The sequence below is a fragment of the Ammospiza caudacuta genome, chromosome 1 (genome assembly GCF_027887145.1).
Source record: "Ammospiza caudacuta isolate bAmmCau1 chromosome 1, bAmmCau1.pri, whole genome shotgun sequence".
Lineage (NCBI taxonomy): Eukaryota > Metazoa > Chordata > Aves > Passeriformes > Passerellidae > Ammospiza > Ammospiza caudacuta.
In genome coordinates, this window is record NC_080593.1 from 17,524,571 (window position 1) to 17,547,913 (window position 23,343).

At 37.8% G+C, this 23,343-nt stretch overlaps 1 protein-coding gene across 2 annotated transcripts in view; it reads right to left on the minus strand.

Annotated features, from left to right (window-relative positions):
* MYO3A (myosin IIIA) overlaps positions 1–23,343 on the minus strand; it is a 105,415-nt gene that overhangs the window by 38,583 nt on the left and 43,489 nt on the right. For both annotated transcript variants that reach the window (XM_058812643.1, XM_058812645.1), the window contains exons 9-18: positions 15,789–15,888; positions 13,377–13,493; positions 12,506–12,610; positions 12,341–12,424; positions 11,330–11,532; positions 9,439–9,537; positions 9,224–9,338; positions 5,721–5,847; positions 4,771–4,981; positions 2,707–2,854 (exon numbers count right to left, since the gene is read on the minus strand). In XM_058812643.1, coding sequence (XP_058668626.1) covers positions 2,707–2,854; positions 4,771–4,981; positions 5,721–5,847; positions 9,224–9,338; positions 9,439–9,537; positions 11,330–11,532; positions 12,341–12,424; positions 12,506–12,610; positions 13,377–13,493; positions 15,789–15,888 — 1,309 coding nt within the window. The remainder of the gene's footprint in view (positions 1–2,706; positions 2,855–4,770; positions 4,982–5,720; positions 5,848–9,223; positions 9,339–9,438; positions 9,538–11,329; positions 11,533–12,340; positions 12,425–12,505; positions 12,611–13,376; positions 13,494–15,788; positions 15,889–23,343) is intronic.

Genomic DNA, 23,343 nt, shown 5'->3' on the forward strand with positions numbered 1-23,343 from the left:
TGCATGAACTTAATCTGTATAGCTCCTTCTGCACTCCTGTCGTCTCTTTGGAGACTGCTACAAGACACTATAATGAAGTTTGATATAATCTGATGTAGAGGTTTGATGTACATTAAGGTAGACAGTCACCTGGTTGGTAATAAAGGCTGGATGTGGACACTTGCAATAGAAATATTAGGACTGGTATAAATGAAATATGAATAGGAACGTGCATATAAGCACCAGAAAAAATAGTCTTAAAAGAACAGCTGTGTGATAGCCTGTGATTTGAATGAAGAATGTTTGTTCATAACAATAAAACTGAAGAAAGAGTTCCTTACATCAAGAACAGAAGGCCTTCACTTACACAAAAATACAGTGCAGAGAGTTAGTGAGTGGAACACTCTCTAAACCTGACAGCAGGAGCATGACTGTGAGGTTATAGCACATCACACACAATTTTCTTATGAGCCCACCAAGGAAATGGGCTGTAGGCATAAAAATGCATATGTTCCAAACAAGTAAAGCCAGATAATGACCTTGCCTAAAGGTTATGGATGCTGAAGTAAACAAGGGTTTGAGGCAAAGAATGACTGCTAAGGGCTGTAAAAGATATGTCCAAAAGCTATTTCAGCAAGAAGAACCTAACAGACATGATGAAGACTTGCCAGCTGCCATCCATTATTCTATATGTCATTCAGAAATTTTCTTGGCCAGACCATTTGAATACAGACACACCCACCCACTCACACCATGGTGCATTCTATGTATCTGTGAGTCCATGAAATCTGTGAGAGAATGAATGGAAATGGGTAAAATGGATGTACTTAGAGATTCTGTACATAAAAATTATCTTTCCCTTCTATATAATCTGTAGTTGTACTAACTACCTACAGAGAGAAATGGGCAAACTATATATTGTCAAAATAAGTTCATTTTTCCCCCACCTGCTCAGTAGCAGAATAACCACCCTGACCATGGTGCAGCAAAGCACATACAAGGGAGCAAACTGTTCCTACTGCATGGTGACACTACAAACCTCTGCAATAATATAGGTCTGGCCAAAAAGTTCTGAAATAGGATACCTAGAAACAAGTAAAGGCAGATTACACTAAACTTGACTCTAATTAAAAAAGAGAAGGAAGATTAAAACATTATTTGGGTGCAGGAATAGGGCTAAGAATGCCAAGGCTGGTCTCTCAGCAACAAAAGGCAACTAGGGAGAATGTGGTCCTGCTGGGGAACAAGTTTGTGGATGACACGGAAAAGGCTGAGATATTCAATGCCTTCTTTTCATAGGTCTTGACTGATAATCCCAGGTCCCTGAGACCAGGGGAAAAGTCTGGAGCAAGGAAGACAATTTTAGCATGGGAGGATCAAGTTAGTGAACATTGAAGCAAAGTGGACATATGCAAGTCCATGGGACCTGGTCAGTGCCTGGCTCTGACAGGAATAAGTATTGATGCTGCAGTCTGTGCTGTTTCCATCTCCCAACTGTTAGAAACAGCAATATCCAAAGCCCTTCTTTTGTGAACTTATGTACTTTGGAAAGAAGATGACCAAGTAATTACAGTAGATCTAGTAAATTTTCTCTGGCTTTTAGATGATATTAAAACCAAGGAAACACCTGTGTCGGTAATCTTGCATATAACTCTATAAAAACAACTACAAGATACAAGGCTGCAAGATAACATTTCCTGAAATAATTGGGAAGAGGATAAAACATGTTGAGCCAAAAAAGATTGTCATATTACACATAAATATATACACCTCTGGACTGGCACAAGCATGTACATGCAAATACACATCTGCATACATGGACACATTCCAAACCTGTATCTGCCTCAGCCTTAAAAGAAACAGTGATTAACACTGACAAAATACTCTGTTTCTACTAACAATTAAAATTAAAATTCAGGAGAATTTTCATACATGTATCACAAACACCAATAATTTCAGTAAAAGACAAAAGTATAATTTCACCTATGGTTTGAATTCTGATTATTCTCCTATAGAGAATTCTGAAATATTTAAATTTTCAGCAAGATCTTTTTTTTCTCCTGAAAATGTTATTTCTTCAAATAACAATATGGAATAATGATTTAAAGGTGGTCAATTTAATTCTTCTGAAATTATTTACAAAGTTGAGATGATTTTTTGAGGTTTTTTTCCCCTCTCCTCTTCAAATTCATAAACTTTTATATTTACAATGCTATTCCTTTTCTCTGCTCTAAAGTAAATTATTTAGATTAAATCACATCATTATTTAGCTGAGATGATCTAGTTTCTCAAGAAGAAAAACATAATTGTGAGATTTGCAGTTTTTAATAATGGAATTTCAGTTTCATTAAGCTTATTAGTAAACTAATATGAACCCTGCACTTTCAAAGTTTTGTTACCACTCATTTACTTTTTTACTAGAGAATCATACATTACAACACTCATTATTCCTCAAGAAAACAACATTGCATTTGCATCAATCAGATTATCACAGTGCACAATGTTATGTTGCTTAGTTACTGTAAATTTTTACTTGCAAATAGCAAGCACTGCTTAATGGAAAACATACTTAAAAAACATTTTTTATGATCTGCTATTTACAAGCTATCATGGAGAAGGAACAATGTAGTTTCTTGAGACAGGGTTTTATACATTCAGTAATACCGAAAGCTTTATGTTTTATGTGTTTAGTAATACTAAAGCTTCATCAAAATAACCAACACATACCTGTTCCCAGGCAAAGACATGTTGATTGAAGTAGAACTGAATTTGTTCATTGGCAATGTTGATACACAGTTGTTCAAAAGAATTTTTTTTGAAATTCTCAAAACCAAAGATGTCAAGAATTCCAATATTCAAGCCGTCATCATTTTCACTGCAAAGATGAAATATACTTTTCATTGTATCTTTATTTTTCATTAACCAGCTTCATTACTATTTCACAAAAGGAAATCACGGGCTAAATCTGTACACCAGTTAGACAGGATAGGTTTTGCTGAACCAGATCTCTCTGAAAATGACAAGAGGTGTTAGTTTGAAATACATAAATGCAGATCAGTTCAAAGATTACTGCAATGCAGACCAGATACACAACAACCAAGTCAACTGATAAGTGAATAGGGGATTTACAATTTTATCTTTACACTAATATTTGTAAGTAATTATTCTAAAAAGCTGACTACAGTACAAAAAGAACATGCAGTTCTTTTTGTTTCTCTTGGAATAACACAAGCTTTACTCACCAGCATCCTGAAATTAAAGACTGTTGTCATTAAGTATTATTTGTTCATATTACTTACTTTTTACTTTTTACTTTTTTACTTTACTTATTACTTTTAATAACAATTAAAATTGCTTAGTTTAACATTAAAGTAGAAAGAATGACTAGCTAGACCTTTTATGCAGCTAAATAGCTACTTTATGCACTGGGATGTAGTATGAATTTAAATTACCAATGAAATTCCAGAGAAGCGCTGGAAAAACTTTGTTTTGATATTTTAAGTAGGGCATACTCAAGATATGCGACCATGTCTGCAACTGGATAAAAGCTCAAATACTTATTTGCTGAAGCAAAAAATTAAGATGATATAATTTTATAACAAACTGAGGCTGACATTAGTGACCTTTCTAGGCAAGTAAAATATAAATCACATTCTTTCTATAAAACCTCTTTGAGGGGCTATCTGTAACCATTTTTTAATAAAGATTTAGGAAATCAGAAATTAAGAATCAGCCTCAAGATACTCATGAATAGCACTTAAACCTCTTTGTGAAGCCCATCTCAAAAAAGGAAGTGTTTCATCGTTGAGAGATCTGAATTTGGGGACTATTTATTCTGTCTCAAAATTACATTTTTGATGAATAGATTGCTAAAATTTATCTGCCCTATTCCTTTTTCAGAGCTAATTATATAAAAATGGAAAATGAAAATTATTTTACTATGACAAAATCAAGCAAAAGTTGTTTGGGTTTTTTTATAGTCATCATTTCAGGTTGAATTTTCTCCCTCTTCACCAGCATAGTAAGAAAGTATTCAGTTTATAAAGGGCTTTGTAACAGACAACTGAGAGAGGCACACAGGCTGGATGTGCTGCCCCATCTATCATGGATTTTATCCTATCACTTACTGATTAAAGTGTTTATTGTTGTGTTTATTAAGGTGTTCTGTTTATTGTTGCTCTGCTATAACCAAATACTTAAAAGTTTAGGCAAATTTTAGGGTTGCAACCTTGGCTGTTCTTTGATGTTTAAAAAGAAAAAATCCAGGAAATCCAGATCTGCAAACCAAAGCTATTTGCTATTGACATGGTGTTTAAAATGTCACCTTTTAAGGGTGAAGTGGACAATACCTCCAGTAAATGGTTTTAAAAACTATTCCCACACATATATGAAACTATGTTTATAACAACAGTGACAAAAGCAACAGCACCAGTGTAAATCAGTGTAGAGCAGAATTTGACCTATGTAATCAACACTATGAATATCAAAAGTTTACTCTGAAAAAAAATACAAAAGAAAAAGCGTTAGAAGTTAAAAGGGTTAAAATACAAAAGGAAAAAAAAAAAAGGTTAAATGAGTAAAGATCAACAGGAAAACACCAGGTGCTTTTCCAACCATATCTACTGTATTTTCACTATATACTATAAACTGGACAAACCATTTTCAACATGGTGGGGTCATAAACAAAAAAATAGCAGAAGAAAAGAACTTAACTACACAAAATGCTCTAGTGTAAGACAACATTATTACCACAGAAAGAATATCTCTTTATTCTACAAAATCTCCTTTTACCTTAAATGTTTGTCAGGTTTGAGTAGAGTGTTGATGCGATTGACTATCCAGCTGAAGAGGCGCCCGTACAGTGCTTTGGCCATGGCATCTCTGACATCTGTGGCTTTTTCCACAGTGTTGGGGCGAATAATTGTTTCTCCTCGAGTCACTACACAGTGAGAGGTGAGGGCCTCTTGCAGCTCATCTGCCTGAATACACAGCAGGGATGCACCTGGGAAGGAATGTCACAGGCGTAGCTCAGAGACAGATTTTGGCAGGTGACTGTGTAAGAAGTACCCAAGCTGTGAGGTGTGAATATCCCTCTCAGTTATAACCCACTCGTACAAGTCACTGCTGTTCTCCTTTTGCTCCAAAAAAGGGGTGCTTCTTTCCCTGTTCCACAATATTTTTCTATGGCAAGAAAACATTCAAGAAGATAGTGTGAAGACTTCATTATCTCCCCAGGTGCCAGGTGTAATTACTGAGAAAGTGTAGCAAATTTCTGGAGAATCTTTGCCCCTTTGCCTCCTCTACCTCCTAGCAGCTTATAATGTAAGGAATCCCTTCCAAAGAATTAGTGAGCCATATTTCCACAGGCACATGTGGGGAACAAGTAATGAGCAGCTGAGAAAGAAACTGGGAAAAAACTATTCAATGTGTTAATGCGGTTCTCCATCAAATGTTCAAATAACCTTGGAAAAATTCCAAAGATTTTTTTCAGGCATCTGCAGTATTAGTCATATTTCCTGTATGCCAGTGAACTGGTTAGTCAAATAAGATGCATAACATGGAAATTTTTTTCTTTTTTGCATTTGAATTCAGGTGGGATTAGAATTAATCTACCTTCAGTTTTTAATTATTCTTGCAAAATTTCCATGTGAATACAGTTTTCATTGATACCTCTTACAATAAAATAAATTTGCAACGAAAACTAAAGAAAAACAATGTTAAATCAAGAAAAAACCACTCACAGTTCTCAAGGGCTACTGGATTGGAAATGTTGCTCTTGTCAATCATATGTTCAGATACTACTGCAGAAAATTCAATGTTACCCACATTTAAAATGGCAGCCAGGATACTGTACACACTTCCAAGTTCCTGAAAAGTATATTAAAAAAATGCAATACTTAACAGCCAGGTAATTTGTCTCTGTGGTTTGTGCCATGGGCATATGCATGTGTGTTGTTTCCTGCTGTCTGCCAAGTGCCCACTACTTCTAGGAGTGCTAGAGTCTAGAATAATTTTTCTCAGCAATTATTCCCATTCTCTACTTAGCCAAATCTTTCAAGAGTAAGACAGTCAAAGAGGACAAGACAAACCATAGCCCAACCTCTCTTCTGTACTTGTTGACAGGACAGGATTGGCAGGAAGTAAGGAAATAAAAGTGGTGTGCATACCCCCTTACTCAGAAAGAATTCAGAGGTTATTTATAGCTGCTCTTCACTGTATCTGCAGGAGCAAACATGTCTAAAGATTTAATACCTAGATCAACAAAAAGTAGAAAAAAAAATCTGTATTGATGTTTCCTGCATCATGGAAACAAGGTACTCCAAATAATAGGTCTATAGCACCTCCCACCAATCTCATCAGAAAAAGTTTCACTAGGAGAAGTGAGACCTCACATCTCTGATTTGACTAAGATTTGACTTTATCCTTCAAAATACCAGTTAGGAACTCACCAAAGCCTCTTAATATGGACTTTGCTTAAACAAATTTAGATTTCAAATTATTTAGGAGGTTCTGCCATGGTTTAGTCGGTAAGGTGGTGTTAGGTTATAGGGTGGACTTGATGATCTCAAAGGTCTTTTCCAACCTAGTTAATTCCATGATTCTGTGAAAAGGGACTCTGTCATGAAAAAGGCTGCTATTACTCTGGACAGTGAAGTGATATAGTCAGTAAATTAAGTACCTATACACAAATACATAAATTTCAAATAATATTTGAAGTTAGTAAAATAATGCTTTCATTGCAGGTTGGACTTAGATTTTAACTGCAAATTTTCATCTGAATGGTGAAGGTTTATCATTATACCTGATGATCTGAGTGTTTTTACTCAGAAAATTCTAGGTGTACCTGTAAAACAGACTAGTAGTCTGTAACACTGTGTGTTTTGAGGCATACAGTAATGGTATAATTTATAAATAGCAGGTTGAAAACTTTTGTAGCAGTTTTATAAGAAGCAGTTTTGAAAATCTGATTGGTATTTTGTAACTATGAACTTTTTATAATTGCATAGCATTTTATCCATATTATTCAATCCTTTGTTGGTACCATGTCAGGCATCATTTACTCAGATAAAATCTCTAATTGCTTTAGAATACTTGAGCTTGTTTTCAACACTTTCAGAAGTTAATCTAGCAGTTAATAAATAGTGATTCCAGTGACATCAAGACAAACTGGATAAATTCACTCTAAAAAATTATGCTGAGGATAATTGGCACACAGTTTACTTAGGATTAAGTACTCATTTTCATTTTAAGCTTAGGGACACAGTTGAAATGCAAAGAAATGGATAGCTTAACTTCTGCCATCATGCTGTACAATATGTATAACTGCTGACATTTTTCTGCCCTTTTCCAGTGTGCTTGAAATCTGGCTTGATCTGTCTCATACAACATAATTATTGTTCCCCTAAGGCAGTCCTTTCTTACTAATTTTGCTGTGCAGCCTGAAATAAAACTGTGATTTTAAGACAAGGAGTACTGACAGTAGTTACTTTTAAAGCCTGTCAGTCAGTTAAAAGCAAATTTAAAAGAAATAAAGCTTTGTTTAGGTCTCAGTTTTAACTCAAGATTTTTTCTGTCCATGGCTTTCTGCTAATAAAACACTAAACATGCTTATATAGAAGTTCCTCTGTGCACTGAGATGAATGTCAAAGCTTAAGGCTGCATTTACTAAAAGTGAATTTAGGAAAGGAATTCAATGTCCTACAGGATGTTTTTTTTCACTGAAAAAAATTGTCTTTGCACACGTATCCGATATCAGAACCTCACTGGGGGAAGAAGACTCTTCCTTCACTCCTGCAAGCACAGCCTCAAACAGGTTAATTCAGAGGATTCAGGGCAGGCTGACATGGCTGGGGCTCACAAGTAGCCACAAGCAGATTGCCTATGGCACTCGGCCTACTTCTGAAACTACAGGGCTCTACAGGTAGATAATTCTTCACAGATTCAGCTCCCAGTGGCTTGCTGAGTTAATCAAGTGCAGATCCATGCTAGAACTGCACAATGCAGCCAGTGACCTGGTTCTAACTGCATCTTCAATATACATGGAAGGCCTCTTTTGGATGATCAAGATTATTGTTTCCACCCATCCAAGTGAACAAAAGAGCTGGAAACAAAAACAGACTTTCTGCTTTTCATGCTTTAAATTAGGACTTATCAAGGTGCTGTGACAAAACTGCTATCAGTGCTGAATCATGAACATCTTTTCACGCTGTTTCTGGAAAGGTGAAAGCACAAGTGAAAGGATGTGATAGCAAAGGTGTGATATTACTAAATGCAGCTGTGAATAACATGTAGAGGACAAAGAGACTGTGAATGCCACTGCTACTACAACTTAATGGAAAGTGATTCTAAAGGAACAAAATAGGTGAATACATCTGTTCTGCTAGCTATTTCAAATATTTACATTGAGGGAAGCCAGAAACAGTCAACTGAAGTGAGCAATTTTCTGTGAAAAGCTTCTTACCACATACAGTTTTGTCAGAGAAATGAAAACATACATCCATTCTGAAGCACTAATGCTATATTTCACAGATACAGTATGGTTCATACCTCTACTATTTATTTTTAAATGACACCTGTGATGCACCACTTCTTGTAAGGCAAAACTAGGTCACAGAATGGGATTTTTTTCCTTTATAAATCCAGTCCTTTTTTAATTTCAATTCTACCGAAGACAGACTGAGGAGAGGGGTTTAATAGCTAGCTGAGCAATGATATGAGATCATAAAGAAAAAAATGGGTTCGGTTACTGTTTAGTAATGAGATTCATCTCCAAAGGGATTTAAGAACTTCAATCAACTTTATCCCCGGAGTTGTGAAAATGTATTGAGTTCATCAATACTCAGATCAGCTCAATGAATTTTTAAAACTCTCACCATGAACCTCCTCTTAAAACTGAGATGAGGCTCATACTCACAGGCCTAAAATTATTGGCTAATTAACAGTTACAACATAATTTCCTATGCATTAAATTTGTTAAAATCTCCCCCCCTCCCCAAATTACTCAGCTATGCTGTGTTCAGTGATTTCAAAGCCTTGTTGGCTAATATAATTTTATTGGTTTACCAATGCCTTGAAACCTTAAAAATTGAAATGTTACTATATAACAGTAAGTTGACCATGCAAGATCCTAAAAAACAAACACAACATGCTAAAGGAACAAGGGAGATTTGAATGCTTCATACAAGCTTTTCCTGATTAAGGTAGCTGGTGAAGTTCACAAATGAAAAGGGTTATCAGCACTCACCTCCAGTGTAAAACCTATGACTTTGAAGCACTGTTCTATTAATTCAAACTGAGACTTATAAAAGCTATTGTTCATGAAATCTTGCACTATTCTGAAATGGTCATTTTGCAGATATCTGAAAGAGTTGATGGATACAGAGTTAGAATGTAAACAAGGCTGAGAATTCAACACCATGTTTCTTAGTAATCAATTGATGCAAAAATAAACTGCATTACCTGGGAGGTCTATATTCTGGCAGTTTATAATGTGCCAGTTTTTTCTTTTCTGCGAGACCAGCATAAATATAATAAAAAATATGGAAATTTTTCTCTCCTCTGAAACAACAGAAACAACAAACTGATTTAGCAATATAATCATGCTACATTTGTTAATGACATACATACTATCACTAAATGTTATTTTAATAACAGGCAAGATTTGCACAAAGTGACAGAGGACTCTGAAAGAAGCTTTATTACAGAACTTCATGTGAACATGCCATTCTGTGTTTGTCCTGACACTGCCAGGGTGGCTGCTCAGTGCTAAAGCAGCTCAGTGCTGCTCTGTCCTTGATGCAGTTGGTAGATCCTCTATGAGATCTTGCACATTCCTCACCCACCCACACTGAATGGGCTGCTTAACTCCAGTTATTTTAAAAAACCTTCTGACTGTGTGAGAGGTATACACTTTTGGTTCACTGAATGCAGTAGGTCTGTTGTGTCTTCTAGTCCTGAAACAAGAAGCAGACATTCAGCAAAAGGGCCTTATGACTTGGCATGCTTTGCCTAGAAGCTACATACCCAAACCTAGGGCAGAGGTTTATTACATATTTAAGGTTCCTGTGCTCCATATGAGAACAAACAAGGTGAAAAATTGCAACCATGACTGAGCCCTGAGATGCCCAAGTCAGTCACCACTGAAAGGCAAAAAGGAATTGTGTTCAAACCTCTGCTTTGTGCATGAGCTTAGGTCTATGTCTCAGGGGCACCATTAGATCATAGAACCATAGAATGGCTTGGGTTGGGAGGGACTCTAAGGATCATCTAGTTTCAACTCCCCTGTCATGGGCAGGGACACCTTTCACTAGACTGGGTTGCTCAGAGACCCATCCAGCCTGACTGTGAACACTTACAGGGATGAGGCATCCTCAGCTTCTCTGGGCAACTTGTTTCAGTGCCTCACCACCCTCACACTAAAGAATTTCTTTCTAAAATCTAATCTAAACCTGCTCTCTCTCAATTTAAATCTATTGCCCCTTATCCTGTCACTACATGTTCTTGCAAAAAAGTCTCTCTCCATCTTTGTTGCAGGCTTCTTTCAGGTGAAAGGTGGCAATTTGGTCACCCCAAAGCCTTCCCTTGTCCAGGCTGAACAATCCAAATTTTCTCATCCATTCCTTGTGGCAGAGGTGTTCCATCAATTTAATAATCTTGGTGGCCTTCTATGGAATTTCTCCAACAGGTCCAGATATTTCCTGTAGTGGGGACCCCAGAGCTGGATGCAGCACTGCAGATGGGGTCTCACCAAAGCAGGGTACGGGGACAGAATCCCCTCCCTTTACCAGCTGCCCAGGCTGCTTTTGATGCAGCCCAGTGCAGGTTTGGCTCTCTGGGCTGTGAGTGCCCATGGCTGGGTCATGTCCAGCCTCTCACCCACCAGCACCCCCAAGTCCTTCTTGGCAGGGATCTTTGACCCATACTGCTCTATAAACAAATCCTACTCGATGCTCTGAAATAGCAAATAACCAAACAAAGAAATAAGCTACAATACTACAGGAAATTTAGAGGAAGTAAGTCCAAGTGATACACTTTACACAATACTCCAAAATCCCACAATGAAATGTATACCTGAACTATTAGGAAGTTTTTAATTCTTTGCACATTCTTATTTTATGTAGCACATGGGCATTTTTAAAAGATTTGCTTAAATAACCCAGGAGGCAAGGAAAAAAAAAATCTGGAGTAGTTTTCAGCTAGTTTACAGATTCATAAGCTATTCACATACAACTTTTAAGGAAAAACATCCAGGTACCTCATTTATCTTTATGTTTTCAACCAAGGTGATTTCCTGCATCATAGGCCTACTCTGTAACCCCCAAAACAGGTCAAATACAACTTTCATACTTACAATGCCTGGTGGACAACTCTGGATTTTTCAAGGAGGTACTCTGAAATCTGAGCTCCTACTACAGTGCCCCCACAAGTGAATTTCATTTCCAAATATTTTCCAAATCTGCTTGAATTATCATTGATGATAGTGCCTGCATTCCCAAATGCTTCTACAAGGTTGTTCACCTGGAGAATCTTCTCCTGCAGAGTCCTGTTATTAGCCTGGATATGAAAAAGACATTGCTTCAAATTATCAGCAATTATTCAAATTAATGCATTTTTAGGTGCTCCTTTAATCTTCTCATTGGTATTGTGAAGTGTGACATAATCAGGGCAGCTATTCCCATGGAAATTATAATTATATGGAGAAAAAAGCATATATATATATATATATATATATATATATAAAATGAAATCTGTCAGAATACAGCAATCCTCAGAACTAAGGCTGTCTGGAAGAAATAACACACATAATGATAACAACACTATAAATTAATTTCTATGGTTTCTGTGGTTTTGTGGCTCTGAGATGGCCAATCTGCTTTTAGGATCCTTGTTAGTATCTGGTTACCACTCCACTGCACCCTACCAATCCATTAGCTTGCTTTCATCTCACCTCAGGCATGCTAAAAATGGAATTTTATTTACACAGTTATGGTGGCCACTTCCCAGAATGACTATGTCCTACTGATAGAAATCTGGTTGTGGAAAGATGAGAAGCAAGAAGAAGATTTTGTTTAGTACTGCTTGCTTGGATGACTTGAAGGCTCTCAATCAAACAGGGATCTGACTTAAGTCACAGCCCTCATTGCAGTGGGTACTTTTTGTTGAGGAAACCCCAGCATATTTCCAAGTGACCCTAGGAGGGAGGAAGGAGTAGATAGATGAGCATCATGTTCTAATGTTCTTTGGAAAATGTTCTTGGGGAGCAGTCTCACCCCACAACCACTGCTCTGTCCATGGGTTCACCCTTTAGACCCAGGACAGCAAAGCCTTAAAGCCTCACAGAGACACCCCCTCTGCCACTTACCTTGCCAAGGACAGTGAGCTGCTGCACCAGCAGATGGGCACTTTGTGTCTTGCCAGCTCCACTTTCTCCAGAAATAACAATACACTGCAGAGAAGAGAGCAAGACTGAGCTCATCACATATCTCTCAGCCTGGCAGAGAATGTAATTAAGACACCTCATCCATACCTGATCAGAGTTGTATGTCACCATGGACTGATAGCCTATGTCAGCAACAGCAAAAATGTGAGGAGGGTTGGCAGTCCGTTTGGCTCCAATATACAGTTTGGAATGCTAAGTGTAAGAAAAATAAAAGCATTATCACTGTCCTTTAAAAACTTTTTTTTAAAGTTTGGTTTTATTTTTAGATTAGTGTACAGCATGCTGAGGTTTCCAGCAGTGATGTTTTCTAAAAGAGCTGTTACTACACTCACTATACCATGAATCTGTATGTACTTAGGACTATAAGAACTGCTAAAAAATGAAGTGCAATTTTCTATAATTTTAGTCCTGATTACTTTATGAAACTAAATTTATTAGGAGAAAATTTACTGTTGTCAGACATCATGTTTTCAACTTATTTAAATTTGTTTGTGCTTCCCTTCCTATTAGTATCTCTGCATGGTATTGATGTTAAAACTTGAGATCTTCTCTGCAGCTGTAGTATCTGATAATTAACAACCCCAAATTATTGCATGATCTGAATTTAATATCTTTCCCCTTTTGTATAATAGAGACCCAAATTCCCTTTTGTATAATAAGGAGACAGATTCACAGCAGTTAACATTTTACAGGATTGCTTTGTACATGATCTACACTGTAGACATAAAGACACTAGAAAATAATTATTTTGGAGTTTCTCATTTCTGTGCTGAAATTCAGCAAGTCTTAAGAATTTGTGTCAATGTGCACTTGAAAGAACATCTCTACTGGTAATTCTGTTTTTCAGAGTAAACTAAAATAAATCTCAAGAATGGTCTTACTTTATAGTTAATGCAAATATTGATATTTTAGTGGAATTTGGTGCTAGTTTAAAATAATAAAACCTAAATTTTCACACCTGTGCAGAATAAATATCTAAGTTCCGAAATGGATTGACAGCGATGAGAATGTCCCCAACGTATGTGTAGATCTGGTCCTTGGCATAGCCCTTCTGCAACTGCTCCGTTACTGTGTTCTGGTGGAGAGGGAACAGAAACCATCAATCACATGGGGGGAAAAAGAATGCAAGGAAAATGTATAAAATATTTATATAGTTTCAATGGGTGAGGATGGGGAGGGAAGGTATTTATAGTCAAGAGTACAATGGATCATGATGAAAAGCAAGTAATATTTTCAAACACACCGGCATTTCTAATTTTTTGTCTTACTTTGAACAATACATACTTACAGATCTTCAAATGGCTGTAGAAAAAGGAGTTAAGTACTGCTTTCATTCAGTTCATCAGATGTTTCCATGAGACAGTCTTGTCTACATTTCTACTACTAAAGTTTCGTGTAACTTATCAAGGAAGAGTCTTTTGATTGAGTCCATAACTGCCTTTACAGCTGCTCTAACATTACTCTCAGTTATGATACAACACAGATGTTCAACTGTTTTCTTCCCATTAATGTAAACAATGATGCATCTTTCCCTATTAACAAGCAGCCTCTGCTGTGATTGTTCTTTGCTATTGCAGAGACAGTTTCCCCTGAACCAAGAAAAGGGAAGGGCCCATTAGTGGCATTCAAATTTCCTGATGTAATTTCCCTCAGCTTCTTCTGCATACGCAGCTGGGTGTACCAAGTGCCTGGTTAGGTTTCCAATCAAAACAGGCCACAGAGCTGAATGAAGAAATTCAACCAGTCTTGAGACTAATCTGGGGTACATGTAGAAATATTTAGGCTCCATACCCTCTGGAACAGGCCAACTGGCAGCAGAGACTACAGAAGGAATTGCCTTCCTTCCTCATCTATGTATTCACAGTGTTGTACACTGTGTCCTGTTTAATACACTTACAAGCTGAATTCTCAACAGCTGCAGAGGCTATATTTCTTTCATGAGAAAACATATGGAGAAAAATCTTGGTTTTTGATTGCCTTGATAAACTTTTTGGTTTTGAATGCTCTCTTTCCTTTTTGTCAAAACCATATTCACGTTACAGAATTATTTTAGGGGAACTTCTGCCCTTTCTGAAATTATTTATTGCACCAATAGAAAAAAGGTCTCTTGTCTTGATCTGATGATGGGAATGTCTAAACTGGAAGAAAAAATATGAGAGGAAGAAAGAATACAGTTCTGAGAAGCTGCCATTCATATGTGAAAGTGGTTTTAATTGGATTTGATTTAGTAACACCACATAGTCAAACAATTCATTTAAACAGAGGCTTCCTGAGGACTTCCATGAGAATGCTCCATCTCTTAGGAGATGGGATATATTCCAGTTAGTCTGGGATTTTTTTGTGCAATAAAATCTCTTTAGCTTGGATTGTTTATATGTATCATGGTAAAAGAGAAAAAAAACCCCACAGCAGTCTTATTCTTCCTAATACTAAAAAAATGCTTAAACCTGAACTTTGTCCAGTAGATGAATTTTGGGTTAGTTCAATTACAATTAACGAAACATCAAGCTATAACAAAGCTCTTGGGCAGATGGAAGATGTTCTGTGAGCTGTCAGCATGATACAGTTTACCAGCTCAAGTGCCACAATGAATATTCTGGACTGACAAAGGTACGATATACCAGAGAAGTTTTACAGATAGGAGAATGTGAATTATAGTCTATGCACAGCCCAGCAGATGAAGAATGACAGTTTGTTTACAACCACTGATGGCCTCCAAGACCTGCAGATAATGTGCTGCAGCCTGATTCTTCTTTCTGGTTTTGAAGCTTAAAGCATAAACACAGCAGACCTCCTCCCTCCCTTATACCATGTTTCCCTGCACCCAGTGGACTAATTTTTGAGCTTTGACAAACCAGTGTTTTTTTTTTTATCAGTAATTTGGTCAAAGGTCCATGAGCAGGCATTGACAGATGAGAGGCTCAGCTGACATAAATTGACCCTCATGCATTTCCCCACCAAAACAAGTCAGTGAGAACCTAGTCTGGGAGAGTATGGTGAGCTAGTTTAAGGCAACTCTTGGTGCTCAAGCAACAGTGATGCAAGGTCTTGGACCTAGACCAATTTCGCACACCACTGCAAACTGGATGCTAAGCTGTAGTAAAACCCAGTGATATAAATCCTGTTTAGTCAATGGTGTTACCATACTGTTTGGTCTATGGCTGTAACTCCAGAGATTGTTTTAGCTTTGAGTTGAAACCTTTCTGACACAGTAAATCTTGTCTAAAATATTTGGCATAAAGTGGTGAAATGTCATTGTACACTTACACAACTGAAATATGACAGTTGAATCTGAAAATCAACAGCACACCATTGCAATTTAATATGTGATTACTCCTCTTCAGGAAAACATGAAAAAAGAGGTTCTTACCTCATCCAGTACCTCCAAGGTTGCTAAATCATCTACCTCCTCTTGGTTTGAAACTAGCGACTTACTGTAGTTCCCCTTCTTTGTGTGAATACGTTCAAATCTAGAAAAGAAAGAGATACAATCTCTTGAAGTAAGGAAACACAGAGCAGATCTTGCACCTGCAACCATCTTGAAGGCCAAAACAGTCTTGCTTTCCATTGTTCTGAATTTAAACACACAAATGTTTGAAAAGGATAGAAGTCAACTTCTTGGTACAGCACATCAGTACCTGACATTTCAAAAGCTGTGATTTGATTCCAGAACTGCTACCATGAAGAACTCTGTCACTCTACAGATCCCTGCTTAGATCACACCCCTACATCAGCTGTAAGACGGGAGCTTGGCAATACAAGTTAAAAAAAAAAAAAAAAAGAACATATTTATAAAGCATGTAAGACTGAAACTCTGGGACCAACATGCAAGAAGATCCTGCTAACAGTATGAATAGGACAAAACCTGAGGCGTATGATGAAATAGTACAGCAAAGATGAAGCAGACAAAGCAGTCAGGACAGAAACATTTTTGACTTAGTAATGACAGTGCTCTAAAGTTTGGCTGAGATGACCACACTATAGAAGTGCTACAGAACCACTGGGGTAAGTAAAATACATCTTGATCAAATTTTCCTGGACTTGCTAGGAGAAAAAGTCATACATGAGAAGGAAACAAAATTTTAATTATCTTTCTTAGCAGGGTTAAACTTCAAGTTTAACTTTACATTTGTCTTAGATTTCTTTTCTCCTTCAATCAAGCCATAAATCCAACTTTATGCAGCCTTATTTTAATTAGCAAGGAAATTCTCAGAGACTTGGATCATTTTTTATCCAAGAGTAAAGGCATTGCTAAATAGAGCAAACGCAGCAGAGAATGCAAGGTTTACAATTCATATTAGTTATACTTGTTTTATGAGATGAGGGAAAATAAGGGAAAGAGAAACTGGATAAGTAACAGCAGAGTTCATAAACTAAATCAAGCTCAGATATGTAATAAGGCACAAGTACAGGAAAACTATTAAGTAAATCTGATCTCCTGATATGACCTCAATCCCTTTGATGCCACTGGTGGGAAGGCACCTCTCAAACACAAGGAACATTTACCTTGGTAAATGGAGACAGCCAGGAAACTGTTGTGTGAAGCACTCACTCTTTACCTTGATCCCAGACAAGACCAGGTAAATTTTTTATTTAATTTTGATATTTGGATATATGGCATAGATAAAAGCAGACAGGTGTTTTCTACACAGGCAAGAATTTTGATTTACAGTGAGCAGATGACAGAAGAAAGAGTGTAGTTGCACCAAGAGGGAAAGTTAGAGTGAGTGAACATCACACTGATGGGGAAAGCTGAACACCCACAGATTTACTGCATATTTAATGGGCTGTACCTGTTCCATCAACATCACCTAGTTCATGAGTGCTGCTTCAGGTCATGCTGGCTGTGCACTGATGAGGGATGCAGGTGGAGAAACTCAAGCAGGCACCAACTTGGTGCAATAGTCCTGGTGTCTGCCAGGACTGAAAAGGGACTGGAAGAAATGGGCAAATGATGCCCTCCCAAACTGTGAGTGCACTCACAATGTGAATGATGGAAACCCAGACCAGAGTGCATTTCATCTATCACTTCTTTCAATTTCTCTTGTCTCTAACAATCATTCCCTGAGGATGACAGAATGGCCTGTCCTCATCCTGGCGCCAGTGTCTTTCTCCTTTACACAGGTGCCAGATAACACCAGAGTTTATTAATTGTCCATAATGCAAAGGCAGGAGCTTCACACCCACAGCTGACTAACTCTGCAGCTTTAATATCAAGACAGAAATATGTAAGACTTCCTGGCAAGAGCTACCATAGTTTCACAGTTACTGAGCCAAAATTGCAGCACAGTATCCAGTGAGGAGGCTAAGTGACCACAAAGCAAAATGAACCAAAGGATTGACAGGATCTACATTATTCTAGGTTTTACCTATTCTTCCCTTTCCTTTGGAATCCAGTTTTACCATGAAAGCTGCCCTGATAGTACTGTCTTTGCAACAACAGTATGAGACCACTTTTGGTAGCATGTACCCCAGGCAATATTAAAGAGGAGGTAGTAATATAAAGATTTAAATTAACTCCTCAGCCTTGCATGATCTTCTGCTGCTTGATTTGCATTTAGCAGCTAAAGGACATTACTGAATCCAAAGTCAGAGATGCAGACAATATCCTACCCTCTCAATAGAAATCCATCCCCTCTATAATTCACACTCTTATTTATCCCTCTTTTTAAAAGTTTCATTTGAAAAAAGTTAAATTTGGACAGCTGAAACAATTTCTCCTTTGTACCTGTATGAAGGTCATTTTGTGTCCAGAAGATGCATCTAATATCAGTGTGACTTTGAGAGAGAGCTACCAATATGCACACAAGGGAAAGATGTAGGAATTGCAGAACTATGCCAAGCTCTACTGTTCTGCTTTTTCTGTTGCTGAAGAAAGATCCAAAACAAAGCTTCTGTCAAGCTTTGCTTTCCATTTCTGGTGGAACTGTTACACATTGAACACATTTTTTTTAAATATGTTAGATCCTTAAATATAACTGCATATCAGTGAGAGAGTGGTATTTCCCAGGATTAGTTCCAATTACCATTTTTCATTTAATGTAAGAAACTAACAATTGCCGTGAAGGAAGGAAGGAGAACGCTCCAGTCATGGACATTTTTATTTTTCTATTTTTTTTTCTTTTAAGGAAACAGATCTCTGTGTATGCCAGGGAAGTTCAATTACATAAAATCGATCCTCCTGTAATCCTCCTCAGCTGACATTATGAGAACACTAGCACTTGTTGGACTAGATTATATTCTCCATTCTCCAGAGTACATAAGAGTGGCAGATTTGCAGAACACAATATTTTTCCACTTTGCTGTCAAAGGGCACAGACCCCTCAAGGGCAGTTATACTGCTTCACTCCAACCACTTAAAAAAACCCCACATCAGTGCTGTTGACATCAGTGCTGAAGTTTCATTAAGATCATGCACATAGACACTGTGAACTGAAATAACCATGTATCTCTGTTCTGCTCAAAAATATATTGGAGGCATTGGATTTTACAAGCATGCCTGACAAGCAATTGAGGCAGCTAAAGGCCAGAACCTTCAATGCAGTAAGGACAAGAAAATGAGTCAAGGCAGCATTGTTTCTGTGCATTTTCTTTCACATCAATGCTCCCCTCCCCCCACTTATCTTTCAAGATTCAGTTAAATCAAAATGAGGCAACCGCAGCTTTTTTCTTCAAATTGTCAGAATGTATTTAAAAGATTTCTGATAGTTCCAAAAATACCATGAAAAGGAAAGTGTGACTCATGATGCCCTGCTGAACTCTCTGCCTAAACTGGTTGGAGAATCATCTACAGACTAAGAAGTGACAGTAAAAGGGCTGGGCTTAGTCTGAGTGTACAGAAGAAACTAAAAATAATGAGGTTTTTGTAAGGTGGAGGTGGAAACAGCTGTACACCTCCCAGCAGTTACAAACAGCAGTAAAATGACAAAGATGAAACACAGAGAAACCTCTACAGGTCTGTCATTGCTGGTGATTCTACTTCTCTGGAGGTTGAGCAAAGCAGTATTAATTCAAACTTAAAATCCAATTTTTTCCTTCACAGATATCTTGTGAAATCTGCCTAAATAAAACTACAGCCTAATATCTATGAAAAATCTGTACCTGACTTTAGAAAGTGTAACACTTCAGTGATAAGCCTCCAGCTGCATTTGCACAATGCTTTGCAGACAAACCTGTGTTCCCTTCTGTATTTAAATGATTGACAGAACTGAGACTACAGGCTGCAGTCTCAGGGAGCTGTGCAGCTTATGCAGTTTCTGAGAGCACATTGTTGCCCTGCAGAGCTATGGGGCTTTTGATTCAGAGGTGGCCTGTGCCCAGCTCTGCACAATCTGTTTGACAAAATTTGTGCTGTTTTTCCATGACCTGTAAACAAAGCAGATTATTCCTTCACAACTGCCTCAAGAAATATCTGTGTCCCTGACAAATTTCAGGGGGAAGTGTGTGTTCTTAACTGAGCAAATAGGAGATCTCTAAAAGGATTCTTTGGGATTAGTTCCTCATGAGTCAGGCTCAGGCCCTGTGCTCAGAGCCATATCCAGATGATAAAGGGGAAGCTCCATGGGCATGAAATGCCTGCTGAAGTGTCCCACCTTCAGGAGAAATGAGGTGCTGAGCAAGTGGACTGGCACAACAGTAAAGTACCACTTGCAGAGCATTTCTCCTGAGGAGTTCTGAATGCAGGGGGAACATCTACCTCCTTTCTTCAGAAGGTAAACTATTCTTCATTCAGGCATTGCTGCTGCACATTGTGTTATATAGAAGAACATTATTCTGATATAGAGATGTGTTTTAGCTATGGGACTGGAGATCTGCTTATTCTAAGGCCTTTGTTCCCGGAACTCTCTACTGCTTCTACAGCCTGAGAGACGTTTGCAGCACAGCAAACTATGGAGTGTCCTCAATGCAGAAGCACAGACCTCTTGGTATAACAAAGCCCACACTGAGTTCCAGGAGAAGAAGAACTGGCCTGAAGGGATCAAAGATTGAATCCAAATTCTAAAATCCCCCATTTCAGCCACTACTCCCATCCAGATGTCATCTGGAGACCTTGGCCAAGACAGGACTGCTCCTCATATTTGTCAAGCCAGCATGGGGATCTCCCATCCTCTCCTACAGCCTGCCCTGCAGAGCTGTCAGCTGTCAGCTGCTGTCAGCTGCTTTCCACTGGCAGGATGAGTCACAGAGACTGGGACAGAGTGAACACCCAGAAAATGGGCAACACAAGTGTGTGCAATCAGGAAAAGTCACAAAAGGAAACTTTATGGTACTCCCTGCTTTTAATAGGGGTCAATAAATTGACAATCACCTTTGTTGTACATGAACTTCTATGAAATTATCTCCCTGGCCTTTCCAAATAGTTAAATAGAGCAACTGTTTAGGACTCTGTTACTGATTTCAATACCAACCCTATATGGCAAATACAGGAGGACAAACTCCTAAGAAAATAATTCAGCTCACCCAAAACTTTGCATCATTTTGCAGTAGAATAGGTCTCTTTCCCATAATTACTCAGAGAGTATATAAAGACAACTCTTAATCTGGGGACCAGAGTCATTTGCTGAAATCTAGGTGCACTGAATACCCCTCATATGTACAGCTCATTTCTGGAATGACTCACAATTCCCAGGAAATACACAATGTACTAATCATTGCATATTTCTGCAGAGATTATTGTAAAAGCAGTCAAGAAGAAGACAGCCGAACAATTTGAGATAAAAGTCTTACAAGCCTGACTGTCAGGTGTAGATGCGACAGTTCTGAAGGTTGTTTCAAAGACAGCTATTTCTGTTGCAGAGTAAAATTCTTTACAATGCAGGGATTTTTTTCCCTCTTTTGGCCTAGCAAGAAGTGTATTTTTAGAACTGTTTTGGGGGTATATGCTGCAGTACTCATTTTTAATAACTATTTTCATCACTAATTATAAATGTTAACAGCTATACTGCTATACTGAAAGCCTTTATCAAGCTCAGGGACCCTGTCCTGAAAGTGACTCTCCTCACAAAAAAACCACCAAAAAACCACCAAAATGAATTGCACTTAGTATGCAACTCTGCCTGCTTCACCTCTTCTCTAACATGAATTTAGCCCATATAGCATATCTCACATAGCATTTTTGATATATAGTTCATATATTATTCCCAGCAGCAAATTTTAAAGATCCTATAGTCAGGATGTTATGGGAAAATGCTAATGTATCAAGGGATATTTTCTCCTGCTAGTCCCATTGTTACTGCAGCCTAAGTTCTGAGCTAGGTAAGGTTAAGTTGCAAATAGATATTTTTAGCATAAAAATATGATTATTCTAGAAAAAAATGTACTGCATTTGCTCAAATAAAAAAAGTGCAATTTTCAATGAAGCTTACTGCTAGTATTCATGCTTTTTTGAGTCTTGAGTAGCACAAGATATTCTAGTGCTAGAACACTGCTCAAAGGCTACTGAAAAAACAGTATTTACCTTCTATCACTTTAATGAAACCTGGAGCTAGGCTATGGCACATTGCTATCTAAAGTTTTATCAGTGTTAATTGAGATTTCTCTGGTTACTCAGGTGGATGCTGGGCTCTCTTCCTCTTGTTGTTTCTCTGGTTTCCATCTCTTGAGAGGATGCAGTACAATGCAGGACCTAAACCTTGGTTCCTCTTCACTAGAATAACAACACTGGGAAGGTTCTGAGGGCCCTCATCACTCAGTCTTACCATTGTTCCTGAGGTATTTTCAGTCTTAGAAAATACCTCAGGAACAATGGTGCCAATGGCAGAGACTTCAGGGTGGCTCCACTCTGTGCCTAGAGATTTCCCATCCTTCCTGAGCACACACAGTGCACAAAGATAGGATCTGAGGGCAAGGCCCTCTGCAAAAAACCCATGAGAATGTGGTATAATGTAATGAGCTTTTCTTTTTGAGCTGTATCAACTGCACATTCAGCAAACAGCAAGGTAAGATCACAAGCACATCAACAGACTACTGCTGCAGAAAGCAGTCAGAACCAAATTGCACCTCAGCCCAATGGGCTAAGAAGGTGACTTGATTTTGAGTGAAAAAAGAAATAGTGCACACAATAAAACCTAGTGGCTGGACTTCAGCTATGAATTTTCTTTTCCTTTGAAATACAAAACTGCAATTAATGAATTAAATTTGATGAGGAGAGTAAACACACACAAAGAAAATAACTGGATTCCTAATTTTCAGCTTTAACTCAACATTACCAAGTTTATTGACTTTATATTCCAATGCCCATTTATACAACACAATACAGGTAGCAGGATTTCTTCCCTCAGTAGAAGGAAAAAATCTTTAACCCCTTAAACTACCTGCCTCCCACTGTCATTCCCATTGTCAAGAAGGAGGAGAGTTATGCCTTCAAATTAGGGACTGAAAGAGTGTAAGCTCGAGATCAGGAAGAAGTTTCACAAGGAAAGTTGCCAGCTGAAAGTTCAGAAATTTCACAGTAGGACCCTAACACATTACTGTAAAAACAGTGCCAGAATAGCATAAACAAGAAAAGAGCAGCTCTTTCAGGGGACTTGTCACTATAATGTTTATGTCTTGATTTCAAGTCAGATTTACATGGTATTTCTGTACAGACATTGCTTTTAACACCATTTGCTTTATGCAGATTAAAGGTCAGAAGATACATAGAATTAGTATCTCTAAAGACTTTTAAAAAAGCATGACTACTGAATTTAAAAACCTTTGCATAATCTCTTATCATTCACAGCAGAAAAAACACAAATGCTGTTCTGTAGTCAGTCTAGCAGTGTATTTCACAAAATTGCACAGTCACAAAATAGGTTAGAAATACTACTTGTTAGTACTTTAAACTGCTAAACTCAAATATGGGCTATGCTCAGTTTAACCCTGCCATTTAAATTACACTCTGAATTAAACAAGTACATTTTTTGCACAGATTCAGATAAGAAATG